Source organism: Lissotriton vulgaris, chromosome 8, assembly GCF_964263255.1.
Source record: "Lissotriton vulgaris chromosome 8, aLisVul1.2, whole genome shotgun sequence".
NCBI lineage: Eukaryota > Metazoa > Chordata > Amphibia > Caudata > Salamandridae > Lissotriton > Lissotriton vulgaris.
The window spans coordinates 817,364,799-817,391,766 of record NC_141696.1 but is presented as its reverse complement, the minus strand read 5'-3'; the positions used below and the strand labels follow the sequence as shown (position 1 = coordinate 817,391,766).

The 26,968-nt window shown below is 46.2% G+C and overlaps 1 protein-coding gene across 3 annotated transcripts in view; it reads left to right on the top strand.

The window, feature by feature from the left end:
• Positions 1-26,968, top strand: part of MAP4K4 (mitogen-activated protein kinase kinase kinase kinase 4) — a 665,231-nt gene that overhangs the window by 191,153 nt on the left and 447,110 nt on the right. For all 3 annotated transcript variants that reach the window (XM_086934708.1, XM_086934710.1, XM_086934709.1), the window contains exon 3: positions 16,591-16,647. In XM_086934708.1, the coding sequence (XP_086790834.1) occupies positions 16,591-16,647 (57 nt within the window). The remainder of the gene's footprint in view (positions 1-16,590; positions 16,648-26,968) is intronic.

Here is a 26,968-nt window from a genome sequence, read left to right as displayed (position 1 = left end):
GCAAACACCGTGCAGGGCCCTCAAACCCCGCCTCATGTACTTGTTTATTAGCGGCATGTTCTTATATTGCTGCTTCAGTAATGCTGCTGTTGTGCTACAGTTACTTGCCACATGCAGGTAAATGACTTGGCTTCAAGAATTGTGTGACTACTAGTAAGGTCCTTTATGTTCTTTTATTGGCGTGAGGTCTAGCCATGATCTCTTTATACACACTTTGCAGAATCATGTTCGAAGGAGGGCTTTGTCTGATGCATGTTTGAAATTACTGTTGTGGTGTCATAAATGTCAGTGACTAATAGGTGAGCGTTAGTTCGCACGCATGGGCCCTCCCTGACTATAGCCTGCTCAGCACTGGGCAAGTTTATCCATCATATTTACACAAGTTAGACCAGCATTTTCTTACCAGAGGCAACAGCAGTAGTTGTCTGGACTTGAATGCTGCAATTGCTATGATAGACTGGTAGGTCAAACTTATTGGGGAGACGTCGCTTTGGTTGAGAGACAGGATTAACAGGTTGACTCACTCCAAAGTGTTGCGAAACGGAGCTGCTAATACCTCTCTAAGCTGGCAGGTGTCTGAGGAGCTGGTTCAAACAAGTAGTTCTAATAACTGCAGTTTCAGCTCCAATTGTCTTAATTTTACAAATACCGTCGGCTCTGCCATGCCCTGCACAACCAGTCTAGTTTTGGCACTAATTTAGTGGACTGCTTGAGGCATGTGTGCTCCGTGAGGATTTTTACAGAGGGACAAATATCTCAACTTCATAAAATCTTGACCCATAATGTGCCCAACAAAGTGGGTCGTCGACTCTTCCACTGGGAGAATACCATAGGGGAGTTGAGGACTTGGATGAGAAGGCCCTGATGCACGACAGAGAATGTGGAATTAGGACTGGCTTCTAAGTTATCACGCTGAAGATCCCGCACAGGGACTCATTTAATCAGTCCAGGATTTACACAATGGTAAAAATGACCAGTGTGCTATGCCTTAGGAACTGTGGTGAAGAAGGCACATTAATTCATGCTCTGTGGTCCAGCCAAGTCTGTCAAAGGCATTAAGGACCAAGGTTGCACTCCCGGCAAAGACAGCCATGCTTGGTCTATTTCGTGCCGGGGATGGAAGTAACCCAGACATGCCAAAACCCTAGCTTCATTAGGGTCGGTTGCACAGAACTGGGGCATCCAAGTTGTCAGATTTCAACAACTAGTGTAAGAGTACAGATGTCCTGTAAATTGAAAGGGTGAATTAAGAGAGCATGGGCCGCCCAAAGAAACAAAAGATCAGGGAACAATCTGTGAGACACTTGTAGTTTTTCTGAGTGTTTTACTGGAATCTGGTCTTTCCTCCTTATTTTCTAGACTATTGTTTGTCCAGCGGTACGTTGTGAGGGTCACACAAGCCCTGTTGAATGAACAGCAGTAACAACAAGGTGATGGGAGGAATGCTTGAATTAATCTCAGCCACTGGCAGTCCCTCGGCCACGTTAAAGATCCTAGTTTGTCCCCCGTACCATTCTAGATAGAAACCAGCCCTATGCATGGTCTTACTCCAATAGGACCAGTCCAGTCCAGTCCAGCCCGACCTGCCCAGCCAGGTCCTGTCTAGATGGTAACACAATGAAACCCATACACTGGTATATGAGAAAGATCAAAGCTGTCTGGGAATGTGCTATGAGAAATGAATGCTAATGCATTTGATTTATTGCTCTGGCATAGGATAAAGCACGCATTATCCATTTTAGTTTGTGTTAATAAAAATAAGTTATAAAGAAATATTTTTATAATCTGTTAATCACAACAATTGTAAATTGTCCTTCGCTTGAGGAAGCAATTCTTTAACGGAGGGACAAGAAAAGGTTCAAAACAAAGATCCTCTAAGAAATGCGCTTTTTCTGACATTAACCTCAAAATTTGAATTCACTACTTTCTAAGATTCACTACTTTCTAAGATTCACTTGAGCTTCTTTTACGCAGTGTTCAACACCAGCTTGAAAAATTACGTATTTGATTAATCATTTTCTCCTTGTTTTGGTGCCCATCGTCTGTTAATGAAATCAAGATTGTGTTCCTACGCACCTGCCTATAGAGTTATCCTTCTTATTAAGTTCGTTTTTTGCAGCTATATGAAGTGATTTGGCACCCTTGCATTTGGTCAAGATTGTGACTTTTAAGAACCAGTAAAAAAAGATGTTGACACTGATCCATCTGCTAGCGGAAGGAGGCTGGATTTATGCTCCATGTTATATCTGTCACTGTGAACCATTTTGCAGCCAGTAATTGGGTATGGTTTTATTTAGGTTGAGGCAAAATTGCAATTATTATGGTACACTTTTCGGGACGCCAGGCTGCGCGCAACTGGCATTACGCAAAGTTCCTGGCAGCAAGCGTCCTGCGGAATTACGCGGGTCGGTGCTGCATTTGCAGCTAATTTAAAGCGTGGGGGTGCAGGAGTAATGCAAACCACCAGAATTTGAGTGGTTGCTTTTTGAGACACGTGTTTTGTGCGGGCACTTGTTTTTCTAAGTTGGAAATGCATCCTCTTAAACGAACTATCAGATTTTTTTCATTATGCACACTAAATCATATTTTTTTTGCGTAATATCCATTTTGCGTAGTAACGATAAACAAATTAAGCAAATTTCCCAACGCCTTACTTAATCTAAAGGTTTTAATGCAGCATTATGAACAGTGTGTTCACTTAAACAAAAAAAGCCTTTTTTCGCCAGTTTGATAGTGCAATGCTCTGCGAGCAGAGGGCCGAAGTTGTATAATTTACCTACTTATTGCCCCTTTGGCAAGAGGGATTCTGGGAACTGACATGTGGCGATGTGCCTGCCTGCCTTGGGTGTGGCTGTCCTTTGTCTCCTCTTCCCCCGGGGCAGAGCGCGGTATAATATTCTTCTGACGGACACTTCCTTGTTTGCTGATCGTACCCTGCAGAAGGCCTCCCGCTGGGATGTCTTAGGCACACATGAGGGGACATCTGGATCGGGTCGCCCTTGAACCCATCAGCTGCCGGTCTCCCATGGGGGGGCGCAGGACTAGAGGAGGAAGACGGTGCTGGGGAGCTCACGCCTGATTGCTGAAGTACCCCGTTACTAACATTTCTGCACCCTTTACTTTTCTTTACTTTTATTGTTGAGCATTTACAATGTATACGCATTGATGTAGTTCTGTAAGGTTTAACCCGAAAAGGGGTGCGGGCATCAAGAAATACCTGGATGTATTACACATTTTATCACCTATTAACCTACAACCCCGTACCGTTATACCGTTACTGAATGCACGGTCTAATACCAACTCCAGCGGATTAACAAAGGCACTACTCACCCATTCTTATGGACCGCCTTGGGTGGTCTGTTTTCGATATGCGCCCACTCCTGGGCTGGTGACAGACTGGGCAAAGAGGCAAAGCTAAAGGAAGAGTCGACAGAGCCTTGCTGTGCGAGAGATTTATCATCCTTGTAAATGTGAAGCATGCAACTTGAAAGCAGTTGTCGCAGATTGTGACGACTACTTTGCAGTTCACGCGTTTTGAACTTGGTGTTTTACCTGTAATATAACAGCACAGCAATATATTCTTACAATGCGACTGGTCACCGAATGGAATGAAATACTGTCCCGTTGGTTGAACCCTGTGATGAGCCGCGGAAACGGAGCGCCGGCCGGCCTGGGGCAGAGCTGGTGTGACCGTCCTGGACCTCAGCGGGGCCCCAGCGAGCCAAGCCTCGGCCTAAGTGCTGGCTATCAAACGACCGGTCTACGCTTGCCCAGCTGTCCGGGTTCTTTTCCATGAAGCCGGGCTCAGCTGGGAAGACCCTGACCGCAGTTTTCTTTAGATGTATATTTTGGTGTGATTTCTCATTCCCAGCATAACACTGGTTCCTAGTAAAGCGGGCAGATTGATTATTCACCCGGACGTTATCTTTCCCCGCGTGTGCTTTTAATTACCAGACCAGTCCATTATTGGACTAATGCTCTAGGTTTGGCATAACTGAACCGTTTGGCGTGAGTCCACGCGAGAAGTCATTTGTAAAAAGAAGGCCCATGATCGGAAATTCGGGGTCTCGGTGGTGTACCCCTCTCCGGTCACCACACCTTGAAAGTGTGTTGGCAGTTCAAATATTTAATTATGTTGCTGCTTTGTGAAGGGTGACATACTGCAATGAGTTATTTTTTTTTATAAAGTACTCTCCAACATGGCATTGACCACATAGCATCGTGGAGTATTATTTGTAAACATTGCTTATTTCATTGGTACACGTTTGACCTACCTCGCGCGGTGCTAGGTTAAGGACACAGTTTTCGAGGCTGTCATTGCACAACCGACTGTATTCTGGGAGTCGTAGTCTTGATGGGCAGCGACTGAAACATTTAGCACAACACAGCTGATAAAAATAGACCCGTGACAGAAAAGCCCAGGACTAAAAATGGGTTGACACACAGTTTAACGGCACTTTAAGTTATGCATGTTAAAAAGAAAGCACTGTCTGGTGGGGTCTCAGTTTTAGGAGCGAAGGGCACAAATCCTACACGTGGAATGAAACAATATTATCTACTTTAAGTAATTGCATATGTAAACGAATGCTGTTATTTTAGTAGTTTACCTCTGTGGCCTGCTCATAAATGGGCAGTGCACGTTGTGTATTTATTTAAACCCTGCCTTCTGGTGGCATAGTTGACAACCCCGAGTAGACGTCCCTGAGTGCAGCTGAGTGCATCGAAGGGCCGTGGACCGTGAACAAGCTGTTGAGCAGGCCACCACGCGCCATCCGGCGCTTCCCATGAGTGCGTCACGTGACCACTGACGGGCATCTTTCCTTTCCGATTGGCTTGCTTTCTAGGATTAGTCAACAGCAACTACATATGCTTATAGCCGTTGTTAAGGGCGTATATTTCATCTTTCTTAAAACTTTATCCTGCGACATGTGGGAAGCTAGCACCCTTAATGGCCCCGGTTTAGCTTTGCTGTCTATTTGCAAGACTAAAGCTCGGAATCTCGGCGTACATTTTTGTTGAGGGAGGTTTGTATTCCTCCAGTCTCCTCACACTGGCACAGATGATTCCCATGAGAATTTTGCTCCTTTCAAAACAACCCTGTCTGTAAGAGGACATAGTTGAGTCTAAACAATAGATTGTTGTGTTAGACGGCAGCGTGGATTTCCTTAATTATTTTTTCTTGCTTGTATCATTTTTTCGTTTGATTTTTTTATTTGTCCGTTTACAAGGGCCGATATGAAAGATTATACCCGTGTGAATTAGAAATGTCGTGCTCCTTCTAAAAAATTCACTAAAGCAGAATCGCTTTAATTGCCAATTAACCTATAGATAGACTTCTAGGTGCAGATTCTTACCTTAGAATTAACCCTGGGCATCAGACCGGATTGAGACATTTTTAGTGAGCAATACCCCGGTGTGGAAAGGTGGCGTCCTTCAGCTCCAGAAATGTTATCCACAGGGTCTACACTTCAAATGAAACCAGAGTTCTCGGGTTCGAGGACCTAGTCATAGGGTAAAGATACAGCATCCGATCAATGCGATCAGAGATTGCCTTCAGGAAATAAAAAATTCTTTCTTGAGTCCCCTCACTCACCAGGGTTTCCCCACGGTGACATGCTTCATCATTGGGGCCATCCCAGTTCTCTACGAACTGGGGCGTGCTTCGACTTGCGAAAATACGTAGGAGCACTTTAAGTGGAAGAATATGTGAAGTGCACAGTGTGGTGGAGTGGGTTAAAGTGATTAAAAATACCTTGTTAGTTCCGAGAATGGGCTGCTCATGGTCTAACATGTGGAAATAATATGACGATATGACATGGGTGGTGTATGATAGTTGGTCATGATTGCTTCATGCCCGAAACGTGATGGCAAACGCTATAGGTTGGAACGTAACATGTTTGATCCGATTCTCACGATTACAAACTACATTGACATGTAAATGTGGATAACGGATGTTGATATGAATATGCTGTTTGCCATCCTGACAATAAAGATTTAAAAAAAAAAAAAAAACCTTGTTAGTAGGCTAAAATACGTTACAATCGCTCCTAGGTTGGTATATCTAAAAGGGAGTGATACACGGAAAACACTAACTATAATGGGTTAGAAGTTCAGTGTAAGATAAACATGTTTCGAGCCTACCTCTAGCTCTTCGTTTGGCTGAACCAACAAGACCCCTACCTAAAATTCACCTACACAAATGTAAATGTAGAGTATTTATATAGCACACTTCTACCCGGAGGCCTCTTAGCGCTGTATTCATACCGCTGTGGAACCCATCCTGGCTTTCCTGTGAAATGTCCACTCCTGGGCACCCCCAAGGTGAAGCCAGCAAGCTATTGCCCAGAGTCACAGAGTGGGGCCCATGATTAGACTAGGCACCGAGGCGAGAATTATCAGGTCCGGGGAAATTGAGTCCAAGAGCCGCTGAGGCGGGAATTGAACTCTGGTCCCGGGCCAGACCTCTGCACCCGGGTCTGCCACTCTAACCATTGAGCCACGCGGAGTGATGCAGTGGCGTCCCCGGAGTGATGCGGTGGCGTCCCCGGAGTGATGCGGTGGCGTCCCCGGAGTGATGCGGTGGCGTCCCCGGAGTGATGCGGTGGCGTCCCCAGAGTGATGCGGTGGCGTCCCCAGAGTGATGCGGTGGCGTCCCCGAAGTCATGCGGTGCAGCAGCACAAAGACTGAAGCTAAGAACACGCAGGGTTGAGTGCTACAAAGCGCGTTCAATTTATCAAAGCACAGAATGATGGAGTCGGGGAAAAAGCAAGGGGAAACAGGAAAACACAGGGAGAGTGTATAATGATAGAGGCAGTGAGGGCTGGGGCTTGGACAGCAATCAAGTACAGGGTTGAGAAGGCACTGAATGGGAGAACACGGAAAACACCCAGGGCCAAGGAAAGAAGATGCATGCATACGGGAGAGCAGGTGGAGACCAGAGGGCAAGGAGTAGCAAGCAAAACAAGCTCTATGCATTGCTGTGGCGCCGGAACGCATTCCTTTGAAGTCTGATACGGGGATGGGGGAGCGGCAGCCTTTGAAGTCTGATTGGGGGGGTGCGGCAGCCTTTGAAGTCTGTTGCGAGGCTCAGACGAATAGTGGTGTGTGACGTGGCTGGTGCTGTGCACGCGCATGGACTGTGTCTAATCTGCCGTTTTGGTAGACTGTTCTTTTCCACTTACTATAATCTCGCCGGAGGAATGCGCAAGCGCATTGGCGAGACCTAAAAAGAGGGCTTCTAATAACAATAGAGAAGCCCTGCTAGAGTACAAAACTAGAAACACCCCCAAAACAAAAAGACCTATCTACCTTACCACATTTAACTTTGCGTCTGATAAAGTGACAAAGATGGTCAAAAAACACTGGCGCACACTTAACAGTGGGGGCCTGAACATACCATTGTTGTGTAAACAAAGGAGGGCGGACCTAGCAACACAAAAACCTCTACCTCCCTTCCCCTTTTGTAAATTATCCACACGGTCTATACAGATGTCACCCAGGTGCGCTGATGTCAGTTTTTTCTTTCCGTAGCAGCCTGCGCAGATCTGGGAAGAGCTACCCCGTAGTCTCTTTTTGACTACGCTTTTTTTGTCGTTTTGTCAGTCTTTTTGAGGTCTCACCTCCTGGTGCAGCAGAGATGTCCTCCAAGAAGGCCAGTTTAATCACTGTGGCGCCACCGACAGATGTCCATGAGGGACCCTCACCTTGTTTGTCTGTGGTGACCCGAAGGCCTGCCTCAACGTCCGCGCCATGCATCCGAAGGCCTTGAGGGAGCGATCCCTCAAGCTCCTGCCAGCTCAACTCTGCGACACTCAGGGTCATTGTCAAGAGGAAGAGCCCCAGAGCTTTGCAGAGTCTTAAGGTCGTTGTCCCACTCCAAGTCGTCGAGCCATTCACATAAGTCTCGGAGCCACAAGAAGAAAAATAAGTCAAAGCTCTTTGACTTCACCTTGTCAGTCGGCTGACCAGACGAGGGAGTGTCCCTCGAGACCTGACTCGGCGGTTGAGCCATCGCCTAGGCCGAATCCGCGCCTCCTTGCATTTCTGGAAGCGGGAGCACCCCCCTTCAAATATAGGAGTTTTATGAAGCTATGCTCCTCATATTTAAATGGCTGTTACCTCCGGTGCACCTTCGTGGCCCGTGGGTTTGGGAGGGGCGTTATTGGACCCACACCTGCAGCTCTGGCACCAGTCGGGCCCCAAGGATCCACAGTTCCTTTCCCAGCGCCGGTCCCAAGGCTGAGAATTGTGGCTCATTTCGCCTGATACTGCTGCTAAGTGCAAATTAGAAGATGTTGTTCGCCAGAATGCTTTCCTGTAGGCTACTGATGTAAGGCCCTCTCTAAATATTGGATTCTGGCCGCTTGCAGTATATCTGCTGTGGTGAGGTGAACGGGGATGCTGTGGAGGTAATTTCCATCACTTGTGGTTATTAATCCTTTAGGAAGAAGAATCCTCTACTGCAGGGGTCTCCAAACCGGTCCTGGAGGGCCGGATCCATGCCAGATTTTTGGGATATCCCCATTGAGATACATGTAGTAATTTTAAAAATCTGGCATGGATCCGGCCCTCCAGGACCGGTTTGGAGACCCCATCTCTACTGAGAAACCGATTATCAAAGAAACCTAGGACGTGATGGCAACAGCCAGCCAGCATAGTACTTGTAGAAGACACGCCTTCTGAAAAGCAGCGCGTTGACGGTATCCCTCAGTAGTTATCAGGTTTGACATACTCTGGTCGATGTCACTAGTTAAATAGCCATCTCAACTCTTCACCGCATTCTTACAGAGCAGTTAAAGACAAAATATACATTACAAGGCAGATGGAGTAGGGGTTCAGGGCCGACCTGGTCCACATAAGGCAAAGAAGTAGGCATAGTTTCCAGTGAGGCGCACGATTTCTTGGTGAGGTGCAGAGGGCAAGCTAATTTAGAATATGGAATAATTTTGTGAGGTCAGTTTCCTTTTCTGCTCTTTACTGATTAACAATGTTTCTGTCCAGTATTAATGATTTCCTAGTTTTTTATTTTTTTGGTATGCCGTCTAAAACCTTCAATTCTTAATGTAACACAATGTTCAGAGTTTATTGTGTTGCTGAAAGTGCATGAAGCAATCCGATTATCTCCATGAAAATGTCCACATGTGGTGGTGCATTTCCTTCACCTCTCGCTTAGTGGGTAAGACTGGTCATGGCGCACGGTCAGGTTTGGGTAATATGGATTTCAGGTGTCAGCAGGGCAGACCAAAGTAGTTTGAAAAACTAATACCTTTCTCGTGTGAATTGGTTTTGGGAGAGGGTAGAAAAAGGTTTGCATCTGCTGAGCGCAGGTTTCAGTAGAATGCAATGTGTCTGCAGCCATTGTGTGAGCTAAGCGCACTGCAGCTGATGCTATCCCTTTCAGACTCTTTAACCCCCCCCCCCCCCCCCCCCCCCCCGCTCCGCTAGACTCCCAGCTCTCCTTTTACCCTGGAGATGACGCGGTCTTGGCCCTACTTATGATCCCTACTAGGGTTTATTAAAGGGGTTTTCCAGAGTAAGATTGCTTGGATGGCATGAAAGCATGCTGTCAGTGAAAGAGACGCACCCAAAATTATGTTGGTTCTATTTTCACAGTCTAAATAAAAAATTCCAGGCAAGGCAAGTTCTGGAGCAGCCACATCAGCGCAGTAAAGATTTTTGGAAATGTTTAAAAGGAGGGCTTTATGCACCTTCTGGCAGTGTATCAAGAACTGCAAAAATAAATGGATCTTTATTCCTATTCCCTTTTCTCCTCTGACTTTCACAACTATGAATGCTGGTGCTGTGGGATGGGATGGGAAGGGTATGTGGTCGGAGTATTGGGGATGACTCACGGGAAGGGTCCACTGGTGGCAGTGGAAAATGGTGGTTCACTAGTCAAAGTTGATCGAGCCACAGCACAGTCTGGCCAGAGAGTGACATTACAGGGACTTCAGTGTGGACAGCAAGGTATGATTAATCCCCTAAAGCCATAATTACCACACAGAAGAGCATGAGCACCCGCTCAACCAGCTTTCCTCCTAGCATGTCCCGCAATTGCACTCTACCCACTACCCACCACCACCACCACCAACTCTGGGAGCCTAAATTCCACCACCTGGTTCACGGTTTACGGATAGCTTGTAAGACCCTTTGCCCTAGTCTACCCGATCAACATTGTAGCCTGTAAAATATAAAAGGGAGGTGCAAGTGTCAGTTATTTTGGTCAGCTCTTAGACTGTGGCTGATTGGCAAATGGTTCACGTTGTAAGCTTCAAAAATTCCTCTCCGCTCCCTCGCTACCAGGGGAATAGTTGCCTGAATAGAAAATGCCTGCTTCCAGAGCACCTAAATGATCCCAGAAGAATGTGTCACCGCATACATTCTCATTGGCACTGCAACCAGTCTAAAATAACTATGTGGTATTCCCTTGCATGCTAATGTAGATTTGTTTTTTTTGTGTATTGTTTTACAAGATAAAAATTGAGACTTGTCAAGTTAGTTATAGCTCTGCTTTATTTTAAACGTTTTCACAAGCTGACACCCTAGATTATCTGAAATGTTTTCTCACGATTTGGCCGTGTGCATGCAAGTTTGTGAATTATATATCCCTTTAACGACCAAACATTGGAATTAAATGTTTCTGCCGCAGCTGTTTGTGTTTTGACTGCTGTTTCCTTCCTGGGCCAGCACTAGTTTAGCCAATCAAGGAACCGCTTTTCATAGGACGTCATTGGTGAAAAACTGTGAACTGCTCCAAATAATTCCACATCTGTCTTCCAGCCTTTCATTGTAGGCCTATTAATGTTGACGTGTAGGGTGTCCACCTTAAAAGAATTAGCTTTGTTTGTTTTCCCACTCTGGAATCTCGGAGCTCGTAGGCCTGCAAGATTGCTGTTTGGTTTGAGCACCTGCTGCTGTGTTGCGTCTACTGCCTAAGTGACATTTTATAATTCAAACATTGTCTGGCCACCCTTTCGTTTTTTATTACTTAGATAAAAATGACATATTTTCATCAATAATATGACTACTAATCGGCAATATCCACCATAACTTTTTAGCATTTTTGTGGGCTTTAATGAATTGATGTACTCATTTATACATAAAACTGGAGCAAGCTCTTTTTTTTGCATTAATTTCCCAGCCCTCTGCATTTTTATCCAGCTGTATATTCCTTCAAATCCTAGCATACATTGCAGATTTCTTTGGGGAAAAAATACAAACAAATATTTAAGTAGCATTGCAAAAGCCCCTAATCCCCGTGACTGCCCACGTTTTTACCTCTTCCTCTCCCAGGAACTGCACTGTACAAAGGAAATTAGTCACGACTGTAGGCGGGGTTCAGTATGCAGTCACGGCCAAACCTCGGCATCTTTCCGATTTACTTCAAAATCGAACAGACTAAGCTCCTTTTTCCAGGGGCAGATGAGGGACGGGCGGTGCTGCAGAAGAAATTCATTTTAAAATGATTTGCTTTTGCGCTCCGGTTCCAGTTGTTGTCTTTGCAAATATATAGACACATTGTTGTGCATTCCTTTGTTCTTTTTCCATGCTTGCTTGTCGATCTATCCGCATCTTCCCGTGATTGGGGTAAATAACACAATTATAGTATTACATTTTATTGTTTATGTGGTTTACTTCACTTATCGGTGTCTTTATAACCAGACAATACTCTTGCAAAACCAGGGTGTGAACCTACCAAACCAGAGTGGCACCTCGAGGGCATACCGGTGCCGGATAAAATGTACTATTAAACAGTGTAACACTATTCTATGCAGTAGGTCTGTAAACAAAATCATATCCACATTATAAACGGATAGTCTGAAATGTTATATAACTCATTAGAGATGGGTGAGCCACTGAAAGTTCGAGCCTGAGGCGTGGCTCTGCTGAGCTCGAGGTCCGTTTGGAACCCCGAGCTCACAACGAGCCGAGTTTTCATGTGGCTTCTGCCTGCTTCCCACTCTACTCAGTATTTGGCATTATGGCCAGAGTTGCTCGCTATTTTTGGGCCTGGGGACCAGTATCGAGTCTGGCCTAGTCTCAAAATCCTGTGATTCTGGGCAAATCACTTTATCTGTCAGTGCCTTTAAAAAATGAATGCGACCTTGTGTAATCTAACGTGTTCTTATATAACGCCCTCCAATACCTACATGTCGAATTTGCGATATATAAAACAGCAGAAAAATGCACAATGAGGTAGAAACTACACCTTCGCTTAAAAAGGAGAGGGAAATAGATACCCATTTAGTGGTCAGTTTTTTCAAAGTGAAACCGGAGAACCTGGATAAATTGCGGCTTCCCTGCTTCAAGTGTGTGATCTTAGCCAACTATTCTATTTCACCAGAATTGCTTTTCCTGCATAATCGGGTATGAAAGCGCGTAAAAATACACGAGTACAGCTTACCAGATGTACAAAAACATATTGTATTTGATTTAATAGACTATAATATTGCTCAATAATGATCTGGGCCACATACAGGGTTCATTTGGCAACTGTCTTGCCTCTTCCTTCACTTATACCGCTGTCAACAGTGTGGGAAAGGGACAGGAATTGTTATAAGTTTATGTTTAAAAAACACTTTTAATAAGCACTTCTCAGTGCTGCGCTTCAATGGGAAGTATTAATGTAAAAAAACATTTTTTGTAGAGACTTTATCATATGTTACGTGATGTTTGTGGTATGTTTGTTGTATGATTTACTTAGCAAACATTTTCAAGGCTTGGCTCGTGCACAGGCTCTTTCTCAGAGCCAAGCCAGACCCATGGCTCGACTCTGGCTCGACTTTTCCACCTTTAATTTTTTTGGCTCACTCACCTCTGTAACTCTGTGAAGCACATTGAAATTCACCTTCTGTGTGTGTCACATATTCTTATATTGTTGTTTACTTTTTAAAGTTGTGTTACGGAGAGGCAGGAGAACGAGTGCTGTGAAAATGAGAGCACGTCAAACAGATCTGCAGGTCAAGTACATTGTGTCCACTGGGCCCTTGTGCATACATTCCTTCAAGTCCAAGTGAATTAAGCAGACCTAATATGGGTTAGGGTAATCTTGTTTATAAAAACAACAGACTAATGTCAAGGATGTTTAGTCACTGCTTGGCAGTTTTTGTGTAGAAAAATGGTAGAGTATATATTTGGGTTTCCAGCTATTTGAACACCGATGTGAGGTAACGTTATCTTGATTGACCTTCAATGGAAAAACAAAACCGAAAACAAACCATCTTGCATCACTTTTGAGGCTGAGTTAGACAAAATAAACGATTTAAGACTTTTCTCGTTCTGCAAGAGTTGTTTATTTTTCTGCCTCCTCAGTTTTTTGGTAGAAAATAAAGGTTTGATAGCCTCGTAGTCTTGTTAGGGGTTGTGATTGAGTCTATGCTTGCTGGCAAACCACATTTTAGTTAGGTTGTCAAGGTCTTTTTAGGCAGGCTTGTAAGTATTTCAAGGTTGAGTTCCATTCTTGGTGCAGTTCCTTGAAGCTGGCTGTGTTGTAGCTGTGCAATGGGAAGAGCTGGAGGAGGGATAATGTTTAGGAGAGGATGGGTGGAGGCATTGCACCAGAGTGACTTGGGCTAATTAATGATCAGTGTTGTGGCCCTTTGGACTGATTAGGGTGGAGGCAATATGTAACCACATCATGCTGAACTGGCAATTAATATGATTTTACCCGTAGCATACTGTCTGTTTACCTTAAAAGCTCAGTTGGAGAATGTTTTAAAGCAGAGGTCTTCCCACTTTGGAGTGCTGAGGTTTATCTGCATCATTGTGTGATGTAGAGTTGTTTTGGACTTACAGTTAGTAGTAGTTGTACTGTGAAATCATACAAGCATGTTTTTAGAAGTGCCCTGGAGGGAGGGAGTGCTCCAGGCACATATGGAAGGGAGAAACAAGAGCCCTGAGGGAGCGGACCCTGCTGGGAGGGGGTGCTAGGAGCCTAGCTAGATGGTGCGCTGCAGGGAGAGATGGGGCGCTGCTAAGTTAAGGAGAGGGAGCTCGAAGGGATGGAGAAGTGCATTAGACAGGAGAAAGGCAAGAGGGAGCGGTCTGTCTGAGAGAACAGAGTGAGGGAGGACAGAATGATCCTCGAGGAAGAATCATTGCAGGAACCTGGAAGGGAGTAAAGTTGAGTAGTACCAGGAGTGAGTGCTGTAGAACTAAAGAGGGAGGGAGAGCTCTAGGAGTAGGGTGGGTGGGTTGGGAAATGATGCACAGGAGGAAGCAACACAGGAGCTAGCAATGAGAGTGCTGCAGGAGCTGCAGTTGGGAGGCAGGAGGAATATCCCCACCTTTACCCCTCGTTCACCAGTACAACCATGTAGTAATGAGCGTGAGCAGTTTAACCCCATCGCCGCGGGGCTAATTCCCCCGCGGTGCGGGGGGGGAGGGGGGGCCGCGCACGGCGCCGCGGTGCTGATGACGAGCCCAGGCTCGTCATGCAGCACGGTGCTAGTGTGCTCATGACGAGCCTGGGCTCGTCATGAACCCGCCCGCGCAATGGAACGCTCAGCACAGCGGGGGAATTAGCCCCGCGTGTGAGCGTTCCACGGCTCATGACGAGCCCAGGCTCGTCATGAGCACACGAGCACCGTGCTGCATGACGAGCCTGGGCTCGTCATCAGCACTGAAGGGGTTAATCTACTTTCTTCCCTTATACACCCTTGTTCCCCCAAAATGTAATCCCCCCACTCAAGTCGGTTTGAAGGGCTGAGACTCCAAAATGTTTTGAGCAGGGGTGCTAGACACTTCAAAGTTTGAACACTCTTCTAAAGTTATTGATTTAAGTATTTGCTGGCGATAGGTTCCTGTTGTTGCGTGTTGCTTAAACCGGGACGGTCACTCCTGTAAGCAAAGGGATCTTGGTGTGAGGACAGTATAAGCCTGCTGTCCTCATCTCTCAACAACAGGATGCATGACATTTAGACCTATTCTCCTAGTTATACTGTAAGGGATATTAAAGAGGAAATGTATGCTGATGGCGAGAGGTTATGGGCAGAACACCATGTTTTTTTGAGTAAGATATTTTCTTCTACTCCCAGTACTAATCATGGTGGGCTTGATTTTAGTTTTTGTTTTACTGCACTACAGTGTGAGTAGTAAGTGTGGTCATGAGCCACAAAAGTAAGTTAACTTATTTGAGTATACCTGAAACTCCAAAAAGAAATCCCAAATCTTCATTTAACTTTTTTTTTTTATTTAAACTGGCTTCGTTCGACTTCATTAATTGATAGAGTATTACTGCGAGCTTGACTAACTGCGCGTGCACCAGCTAAATTTACAATCTATTTGAGCTTGCACTTTTTAGGCTGGAAACACTTTCTCTTATTTTCAATTAGCCTGCCTACAATAATTTGTTTGCTCATGGCGACTTTAATGGCAGCAATATTTCTGTCACATAAAATCCTTTGTGACAGCCCATATTAGTAGCTTATGGCCCATGAACTGTTTGCCGGTTTGAGAAGCTTATCCATGAGAGATAAGGCAATTAATTATCACTTTGTTTTGCTGGACAAGTGATCACCGCGTATTTTCAACATATGGTCTGTTGGACATAAAGCTAAGCGAGCTCAGAGTGCGTAATATCGTCAAGGCAAGTAAATACATTTCAGCCTTTACGCATTTTCATCGATTGCCTTTATTAGTGTTTTTTGGCACCTATTCATTGAAGATCAAAATGCCTGAGTTCGGAAAGAAAGTAAGTTTATCCTTTCCAAAAACATCCTTTCAGGAACTTCTTTCATTTGGTCATCTTGGTACCTGTGTGCTGATAGCAGCTCTGATGTTGATGCACCTTTCCTTTCGTAGAATGATATGATTTATATTCGAGAGTAATGATTTAGATTTGATTTTACTGCTTACATCAAAGCCCGTTGTGGCGCTGGGGATGGTTTTGGACATTTTTGTACGTTTGTGATTTTTTTAAAGTTTTATATTTTTAGAAGATGATATATGCGAAGGTGCCTGTGATGCCTCCGACCTTTTTACCTTCGGGTTTTCAGATAGTGTATTAATACACCTGTAACTAGAGTATAGTATAGCTATGCTGCCGAGTATGAGTTCTGCATTGTAGTGACAGACGTGGGAAGCGAAAGCAATGCACACGTTAGATTTACAAGATCTGTAGTATGATGCAGTAACATTGCGCATAATCTAGTTTCCTGTGCCTTTATAATGCTTGTAAAATCCAGACTACCAGATTCTTCAGGCTGTACCAAAGTTGAATTGCCCCACCCCTCCACTCCCTGCTATATCACCTCGCTCACTGGTCGCATGTGGCCCTTCTTTGTGATGTCATCACAGGATCAAAGGTTGTGTGGTGTCACTACAGGTAGCCCGAGTTTTTGGCAAAATAATGTCATTAACAAAACCATTGGTGTAGTAAGTGTCTGAGGTAAATACGAAAGAGTTCCTTCTCTTGAATGTTGTTTGTGGTCTTTTCATGGTCCCTATCGGTCAACTGTACTAAGATGACGACCAGAATAGGAAATTACTTTGATGTAAAATTCAGTGTGGACTGTTCAGGAAGTCTGCTGGTGTGGCGTTCTGTTTCTTAAACTTTTTAATCATTCTGCTCTTCCTCTTCTGTCCGCTAGGGTCGCCATGTCAAGACGGGGCAGCTGGCAGCCATCAAGGTCATGGATGTTACAGAGGTAAGCCAACAATTTCCTGTTTGTCTTATTGCGGTGAAAAATCAAAACTGGGGGAAGAGGGAGAGCTCTAGGTCTTTCTAGACACAAAAGTAATGCTATTGTTTGTTGTTTGTGAGACCAGTCACACAGTGATTTGTGATGCGTTGTCTTCATGATGAGACCACTTGAGTGGTGCATTCTGATGTCTCCACATGCTTTATTTTCTTTAAGTTTCACAAAGTGGCTGTTGCGATTCTAGGTACTTTAAAGTACTGAAGTGGTCTGGCAGATAGAGTATGTCTTCTGTATCAGAGCCCAGATTTTTTCATGCTCTCCTTGTTGTAAGATCTGCGGTTGTGGGTGGCAGGAGTTGTACACATTGCCCTGTATGTATATATGTCCTGTGTCTATAGCGCAAGCCCAGCAGAAAGTCCGTGAATCACTGTTCAGGGTCAGATGCGAAGACCCACTCAGCGTGGGATTGAAGGGGTATGTGGTTTACAAGGCCGAAAGCAGACTCTTGCTGCCTTATGATGTGATGTTCTTTAATGCGGCGAGTCTTCAACTCTTCACCAAATTGTGTCAGGATACAGGGATGTCGATTCTGATCCTTGATGCAAAGGCTGTGAAGGTTTGTTGTCTTGTGCTTTTTGTTTTCTTTTTGTTTTTTTTGCCCTCCAACTCCAGTCTGGTAATCTCTTGACGCTGGGTGTGCCACGAGCCACTGGACATGGGGAACTTGTCCCGTTTGTTTAGCCTCAGCACTCGCACGGCTTATTAATGGGGTATATATCTACAGAGGAGGGTGTCGGAGAAAGGATATAGAAACCTGGTTTATTGCTGAAATCAAGAACCATAATCTATTGGAGTGTAAAGTGATGTGGAGTGTCGTGAAGGGACTAAAGTGTCTTTGAATGGAAGGGAATAGAGTGGACTAAAGTTGTGTAGAGTGTTGTGGAGAAGCATGTATACTGTTGTGGAGTGGAATTGAGGGTGTTGCAAAGAGTGCTTTAGAATAGAGTGATATAGAACGTAGTAGATTGTCATGGAGTGACCGAGTGGAGTAGTGTAGGAGAATGGAATGGCGTAGAGTAGGGTGACCAGCTGGCATTGGTACAAATTCAGGACAGTTAGTGAAAAAATTCAGGACAAAGGATCAAAATTCAGGACAGAAGGTCAGGATCCAGGACAAAAATTCTGGACAAAAGGTAAGTTTTACAGACACATCGGTGGAAGTCGCACAATATTACATGAGTAAATAGACAACCAAAACAAGTAAAAGTCAAAATAAGTTTATTAGGTTGAGACAACCTTGAAATGCATCTATTGTGTGTGAGTGAAACTTAAATACCTGCGATTGCATATTCCCTCCCCAATAAAAAAAAAATCAAAAGCTGAAGGCTTCGCAGATCTTACACGCCCCCTCTCCCCCACTGAAAATAAACATCCGCTCAATCATCCCAAGAGGGGGTGGGGGGGTCGCACGGTAAACATGAAAATAATATCGGCACAAATGTATAAACTTTGCACTATTGGCGCAAACAAAATAAATAATAAAGGAGCATTTTATTCGTACCATTATTACTGTTTGTGTGACAGTTTAAGAGGCTAACAGTGGCTGTACCTGGGTAACATGCGCCAAAATTAAACTTCCACCTCCCCAGAGCTTGGCCCCTGGTGAGGTGACAGGAGCCCATAAACAAAAGCCGTTTGCCATGCCCTGGGCTCTGGCAGGAGTAGCCCCAGCAAATGCTGTCACTGAGCAGAGGGCCCATTATCATTCTGTATGTGATAATTAGGCCGACATACAGAATGATAATGGCTGATAGCAGTCTGTGCCACATCGGGGAGGGCTTCTGCGGGCCACTGATCACAGCAGGAGCGCTAACTGGTCCCTGCTGTGAGAGTTACAGAACTCTCAGGTTGCTTGCAGGGGGACAGCTCGCTCCAATGTCTGGAATTCTGGACAAAAGGCGTCTGTGAAAGAATTCTCACGTGCAACAAACAAGAGACCCAAATAACAGACAATCCGTGAAATTTACGGATGATTGGTCACCTTAGTTACAACCTCCTGTTTGTGAGGAGTACATTCCTGACAACCTCCCCCCAGACTCCTGTTTGTGAGGAGTACAGTCCTGTAGTTTACACACCCCCCCACCAAGGTTCCTGTGTGTGTGTAGAGTACAGTCCTGTAGTTACAACCTCCCCCCAGGCTCCAGTGTGTAAGGATTTAAGTCCTGTAGTTACAAGCTCCCCCCAGACTCCTGTGTGTGAAGAGTACAGTCCTGTAGTTGCAAGCTCTGCCCTGAGACTCCTGTGTGTGAGGAGTACAGTCCTGTAGTTACAACCTACCCCCAGGCTCCTGTGTGTAAGGATTAAAGTCCTGTAGTTACAAGCTCCCCTAGGCTCCAGTGTTTGAGGAATACAGTCCTGTAGCTACAAGTGCCACCCAAGGCTCCAATGTATTCTGTCAGTGTCTTCAGTTTATCAATTCAAACATGCTGACCTAGAGGAAAGACTATATACTTTAAAAAAAGGGAAATTATTAAAAAATAATGCTTTCATTTAGTCTTTACCTGGTTCAAAAAGTCTTTATGAATCTGTGGTCCATTTGGTGGTTTTGCAACTGTAGTGTTTCGTGAATTCTGATACTCTGTACCGGACAGTAACAGCCCATTTAAAGCACTGATCATATTACACTTTTTTTTCCTTTGGACATGAGAAAACGTAAGTGCAAAGTTTTCATGAAAATTAAATGTGGCTGTTTACGGTACTTCTCGGGGAGAAAATTCCATACCTCACCTCACGAGGACATTCCAGTCTGTCTACTTCATCTCAATTATCGAGTCTATATTTTTGAGGGATTATTTTAATTCCTGTCACTTAAGAGAGATCTTGAGGGACTGTAATCTTTTCAGATATAATGACACAATCTCCATTTACGGTAAGGTTGCTCAGTAGTTTGAGCCCCGGCAGCCAAGACCAGTACGTAACATAAAGGTCAAAAGTTAAAATGGTGACAGGGACTTGCTCAACCATTCAACCCTTCAATCTGAAGAGAACTATGGCCATTGCTTATGAGTCCCCTTTTGTGGTTACTACGAAATGTTTGAAGCAGTCTAGAGTAGTCATTGAAAAACCTAATAAATTCTGGGAATTGTAGTTTTGGTTCAGTTCAATCGCTCTATAAACAAACTAGAATGTGCTGGATTTGCTAATAATACATTTATGTTTACAGGCACTACACTAAAAAGAACACTTTGCAATATTTGAGAGAGACAGAGAGAGAGAGAGAGAGAGAGAGAGAGTGTGTGGCCGCGCAGGAAGCGTGATGGGAAAGAGATAGCTATAAAGTTTTTTTTTTTTTATACAAGCTCACTTTACAGCATGAGCTACGTAGGGGGTATTTCCAAACCATTGTTTTGTTCTGAGTGTTCAATTATTTTGCTTCATTAGTAGAACTGTTTAGCTCTATTCCTGATAAAGTGTCACTCAAACTGTCACAATGACGACATTCAAATATCACCCAATAAGCACTCTATTGGCTCAAACACTTAAAGGCTATTTTAAAATGAGCCTACTATTACATTCTGGGCTATTTTCTCCCTAATATATATTGCTAAATAGACACATCTTTCGGGAATAGTTGTGCTTGCAGCAAAAATAATCGCTAATTCTCTTACTCTGCACTTACATCTTCCTAGTGAATAAACGTAGATAGTACCTTTCGTAATGTTTTTATTCAATATGGCATCAGAACGTATCACCAAGGAGTTATTTTCTGTATGAGGGGAAAATTCGCTTCTGTGACTGTAAGATGTTACTTTTATGAACAGAACAGATAGGTTATTAATGGCAAAGAATCGTAATATAATAAGGATACTCGTATAGTGTGAGAGAAGGCCCAGAGATCAAAGTGATTATTTTCCAGGGTTTGGCTGGTTGCAAACTAAACCTTTGATGCTCTTATAAATGCTCTCACAGCAGGAGCGTGTGATGGCCCCTGCTGTGAGAGGTACAGAACTCTCAGTCTGCTTGCAGGGGGCAGCTCGTGCTAATGGCCGTAATTACGGACAAAAGGCGTCCGTGAAAGAATTCCTTACGGACAAAAAACAAGAGGCCCAAATTACGGGCAGTCCGTGAAATTTACGGACGTTTGGTCACCCTAGCATAGAGTGGAGTAGTGTAGAATCGAGTAGAATGGATTGTGAGTGAAGCGGCATACAGTGGAGGAGTGGAGTAGTGTGTCGTAAAATAGAGTGGAGTAAAGTGGCTTGGAGTCGTTGTGGTGTAGTGTTGCAGAGTGGGATAGAGTGGGGTGTAGCGGCGTAGAGTGTCAAAGAGTGGAGTGGAGTAGAGTTTAATGGAGTAGAGCGTATAGTCTTGTGGAGTAGAGTGAAATGGTGTAAAGTACAATGGTGCTGAGTAGATTGGCGTAGATGCATTGATTTTTAGTAAAGTGGGGCTGAGTCCATTGGCGTTGTTTCAGAGTGATGTGGAGGGGTGCAGGGTAGAGAGCAGAGGTGTAGAGTGCAGTAGCAGTTTTTAATGTAGGTGTGAGAACTTTAGAAAGCAAATTAAATGTACATTTTTTCTGCCCTTATTTAATGAACCTCCTGACCTTGAACGATTTAAATAGCTCACCATCCTCATGTAAAAAATAATTAATAATAAAAATGCTTTCCTGTGTGCAAAAATAGAAAGACTTCGAGTCAGGTGTCTTCAGCCTTTTGTTTCTTCAACTGCCTCTCACATTTTGTTTACAGCATAGGTTATAGATCATCCCACCTAAGCCATTGGCTCTCTTTTGCTTGATCTTGTGCGCATCTGCTGAAAAAAGTGCACTTCAGTTCCTGGGCATGATGGGCCAGTGTTTTACCAATGCTTTTTTCTTTACATTCTTTTTCCTTTTTAAGTCATCCTTGTGTATTTAAACTGTTTCCAGGTTACGGTAATTCAAATCCAGCAGTACCGTTACTTTTCACCAGTAAGACACATATTTTCATGTGACTTGTATTAAAACTAAAACAGGTCACCTGTTCTAAGAACACCTGCCTGCTAGAAAGCACCCGTAGTGTTTGTTCTATTATAATTATTGTCAGTCTCTCATTCACTGTTGCTCTGTAGCATACCCACTTTTAAGGTTGCAGAGAGACCATACCGAAGGCCAGTCACTTTCTGCTCCCCGTGTTGATTAACTTTGTACCTCTGTGATTCCGATTGTTTTTCTCCCCCGGTGTATTTTCAGCTCCCTGTTTATTTTCTGTATCCCCGTATTGTTTATTATTGTACCCCTGTGATTTTGTCGCCCCCGGCCCCTGCCGCGCTTCCCGCCACCTCCCCGCTCCCTGCCGCTGCCCCCTGCGGCCCGCCCCTTCCCTCTGCAGCCCTTCCCATTCGCCGCCCGCTCCCGCCTCCCAGCTGCCCCTCCCTCGCTCCGCCCCCCCACTCTCCACATATGGCAGAGTGACCAACGCGCAGCGGGCACGCCGAATGAGCGCCGAAGGTGCGCCAAAGGTAAGCCCGTCTGCGCCCGTCCGTGCCTGGACCGCGCTCAGTGCCAGGTCCCCTGGTTCCCGCAGACCCCAACCCACCCGCCGGACCTATGACGCCACCGAACTCTACGCACTCAACGCCGGTCGAATCCTGGGCTGCTACCGGGCCACCCCAAGACGCACCCACGGACCCTTCTGCTGCCACTCCTGCAAGTTCACCTGCATCCGGACCTGCACTACACCTGCATCGATCAAGCCGAACCACAGCAGCAACCACCTCAAGTGCATCCTGCTCCACACCCGCTCCATCCACAGACACGCCGTTGAGCTCTGGAACCTGCTCGACACCACATCCCCAGACGTCGCCTTCCTCACGGAAACCTGGATGAACGCTTCCTCAGCGCCCGCCATCGCCATCCCGGACGGCTACACGATCATCCGGAGGGACCGCGTCAACCAGACAGGAGGAGGCATCGCCATCATCCGCAGGAACACCATCCGCATCACGACCAACTCCGACGACACCCTCGCACCCGCCGAATACCTGCACTTCCAGATCCACATCTACCCCAAGACCACCCTCAGAGGCACCCTCATCTACAGACCCCTGGGACCACACACACAATTCAGCGAAGACATCGCCGACTTCATCAGCCCGCACGCCCTCCTCTCCGCTGACTACATCCTCCTCTGGGACCTCAACTTCCACCTGGAGAACAACGACCGCAACACCACCACCCTGCTGGACAACCTCGCCAACCTCGGTCTCAAGCAACTGGTGACCACCCCCACCCACTACGCCAAACACACTCGACCCTGTGTTCTCATCCAGCAAGGACATCACCTTCAGCCACGCCACAGGACTCCACTGGACGGACCACATCTGCGTCCACTTCAGAAGGACCACGATCCACCACCACCAGCAACAGGTTGCACGCAGAAGCTGGAACAAGATCGCAGCCGACCAGCTCGCGACCTCCCTGAGCATGAACCCTCCCACCACCACAACGAACCCTAGCCAGGCGGCCACCAACCTCGCCAAGTGGATCAACGACTGCGCAGACGACCTCGCCCCTCTGAAGACCCCGCCTAGCAGACCCGGCAGCAAGAAAGCCCCTTGGTTCACCGACGAACTCAAGAGCTCCATGAAGAACTGCCGAGACCTCGAGAAAGCCTGGCGCAGAGACCCAACACCGAACAACATGGCCGCCCTCAAGCTCGCCACCCGAAAACACCACCAACTGATCCACGCCACCAAGAAGTCTGCATTCAAGGAACGACTGGACAACAACGCACACAACAGCAAGGAACTCTTCAACATAGTCAAAGAGCTCTCCAACCCCAACGCCGGTAACAACGACATCACCCCGTCACAAGACCTCTGCAACTCCCTGGCCTCCTACTTCCACAACAAGATCGCGGACATACACAACCGCTTCAGCACCCAACCGACGCACGCCACGACTGAACCACCGCCCCCCACCACCACCCTCCGCGCCTGGACCCCGATCAGCACCAAAGACACCATCCGCACAATGAACTCGATCCACTCCGGATCTCCGACCGACCCCTGCCCTCACCACGTCTTCAACAAGGCCGACGCCGTCATCGCACCCCACCTGCGGGACATCATCAACACCTCCTTCGACACCGCAACCTTCCCGGAGAGCTGGAAGCACGCCGAACTCAGCGCCCTACTAAAGAAGCCATCAGCCGACCCCACCGACCTCAAGAACTACCGCCCCATCTCGTTGCTCCCGTTTCCTGCAAAAGTCATTGAAAAGACCGTCAACAAGGATCCCTCGACCTCTCTGTCTGGCTTCCGGGCCAACCACAGCACTGAGACCGCCCTGATCGCAGCCACCGATGATATCCGAGCCCTGCTCGACAACGGAGAAACAGCGGCCCTCATCCTCCTAAACCTCTCCGCGGCCTTCAACACTGTCTGCCACCGCACCCTAGTGCAGCGCCTCAGCAACGTCGGAATCCAGGAGAAGGCACTGGAATGGATCATCTCGTTCCTCGCAGGAAGAACACAGAGAGTCCGCCTCCCCCCGTTCAGATCGGAAGCCACCGAAGTCATCTGCGGCGTTCCTCAAGGCTCCTCGCTCAGCCCAACCCTCTTCAACGTCTACATGAGCCCCCTCGCGGCCATCGCACGCCAACACAACCTCAACATCATCTCCTACGCCGACGACCCCCAGCTGATCCTCTCCCTCACCAACGACCCCGCAACCGCCAGAGCCAACCTACACGAAGGGATGACAGAAGTAGCCAAGTGGATGATGAACAGCCGCCTGAAACTGAACTCTGACAAGATGGAAGTCCTCATCCTGGGATCCTCACCCTCTGCCTGGGACGACTCCTGGTGGCCCCCCGCCCTGGGCAGCGCACCCAAACCAACAGACCACGCACGCAACCTGGGCTTCATCCTGGACTCCTCCCTCTCCATGACCAGACAAGTCAACGCCGTCTCCTCATCGTGCTTCAACATCCTGCGCATGCTACGTAAGATCTTCCGGTGGATCCCCACCGAGACCAGGAAGACGGTCACCCAGGCCCTCGTCACCAGCCGACTGGACTACGGCAACTCCCTCTACGCCGGAACCACCACCAAACTCCAGAAGAGACTCCAGTGGATCCAGAACGCCTCAGCACGACTCATCCTGGACATCCCCCGTCGCAGCCACATCACCGAACACCTGAGAGATCTGCACTGGCTCCCGGTCAACAAGAGAATCACCTTCCGTCTCCTCACCCACGCACACAAAGCCCTGCACAACCAAGGACCAGCTTACCTCAACAGCCGCCTCAACTTCTACGCTCCCACACGCCAGCTTCGATCGACCAGCCACGCCCTCGCCGCCGCCCCCCGGATCCGAAGAGCCACCACAGGAGGAAGGTCCTTCTCCTACCTGGCCGCCAAGACTTGGAACTCCCTCCCGACCCACCTCCGCCTGACCCAGGACCACCTTGCCTTCAGGAAACAGCTCAAGACCTGGCTGTTCGAGCAGTAGTGGACCCCCCTCCCCTAAGCGCCTTGAGACCCTCCGGGTGAGTAGCTCGCTATATAAATGCCTTGATTGATTGATTGCTGGCGCACAACTGGCCCTTTTCGTTTTCACGTTCAATAGGAGGGTTCAATTTCGGGTCAGTGGCATTATATATATCTAAAAAAAATCAAGACAATTTTATAGATATTTTTCAGAAAAAAATGCACTATGTGCTACTAAAAGCCAAAAATCTGTCCCTGTTGGATGCCCACTCACTTTCCATTTCATGTAAGTCTTACAAGAAAAGCTCCTTCAGTCTTTGAATATCAACTACATAAAAGGCTGTTGAGTGGGTCGTGTTGCAGCTTTCGGCTGAATTTTCAATGATATATTTTTTTAATTTCAAATAAACAGTCCAGTAACTGTGATAGCCTATGTTTGCCAAACTTTTCTGTAGGGATGATTGATCCAAGTTGGCTCCAGCCACGTTTAATTTGTTCTGGGAGCTTGTCGTAAAAGAGCAACCTTAACTTGTCTCTTTGATAACGGCTCAGTCTCTCGAGAATCTCCTGTTACCTGTCCTGTTTAACACCTGTCTAACCACTTTCTTTGCAGTTTTCTGGGAGCTACCCACTGCATATCAATCCTCAACTAACACCACCCAAATTGTATACCTGGAGGTCTAGGTCAATAACAAAGCTAGGTCTCAGCAAAGTTGCATAAAATCGGTTGAATTAGACATGAAAGACCACTACTAGAAGCATAATGGCCCAAAGACATAAGTCATTTGGTTTAGTCCAACAAAGCAGCTATTTGTGTCACTCCATCTGGTTGGTCAGTATTCAACCTTAATTCATTTACTTTTTGGAAAAAAAAGCAATCCCGGGGTGTCAGAGTTATCTATTTAACGACATCTGATTTTCCCACTGCACTGTTTTTAAAAACAAAATGCGATTTCTATTTCCGTGTTATATGGCCTTTACTGTTGTGGAGGCATACATTCTTCCGTTTAGATTATACCTGCTCCCTCTGTTCAGACTTTCACCGGTTCCCTTTAAATCTGTTATTGGTCCAAAAATGCAGAAATGTATTAGGTGTATGGCTTGAGAAAGAAGCATCATCGTCCAAATGGTTTAATTGTCTATCCCGCCCTTCAATGGCTCAAGTCAAGGGCAGAAGTGTGGTGGACTACCGGTCTGGCATTTAGGTCTTCTTTGTGTATACCTTAAACATGTGAACAAATACTTATACCCCCTTCAATTTATGTTGAAAGTGCAATTAATCTCTAACTCAAAACATGGTGCAGTTATATTGCGGAGTGTGAAAAGCTTTCTTTGACCAAGCAGCCATGTGGAATGATCTCCTTTGAAATCCAGACAGCCCCTGTTGTTTCCACCTTCAGACATCTCTTCAGGCTCTCCTGTCCTAATCAACCTCTTTTAACACCAGTACCTTAAAGCTCTTCCATCTAATTTGTGCTACATAAGTGCCTATCACCAGGCTTGGTTGTGCAGTGTATAAAGAAAGGCAGCTGGGTATTGGATCAGCCACAGTGCTGAACTGAAGGCCGTTGTCTGCATCCCTAGTGAGGCAGGGAATTGTTGTGGGAAAGTGATTGACATTGAACATGGATGTCCAGTGTAGGTCCAAGAGGCCTGGATCCGTACCACATTTTAAGGCTAGGCACTGACCATATAAACGAAGTTCCTTTAGCTTAATAAAATAGAAATGTGTATTCTAGCATGGATCTGGCGCACCTGGACTCTCGCGGATAATCGTGACCTAATGGATTCCAGTGCATAGGGAGATGGGATGTGGGGTGACCGGTCACTCAGATTATGGGAGGGATACTGT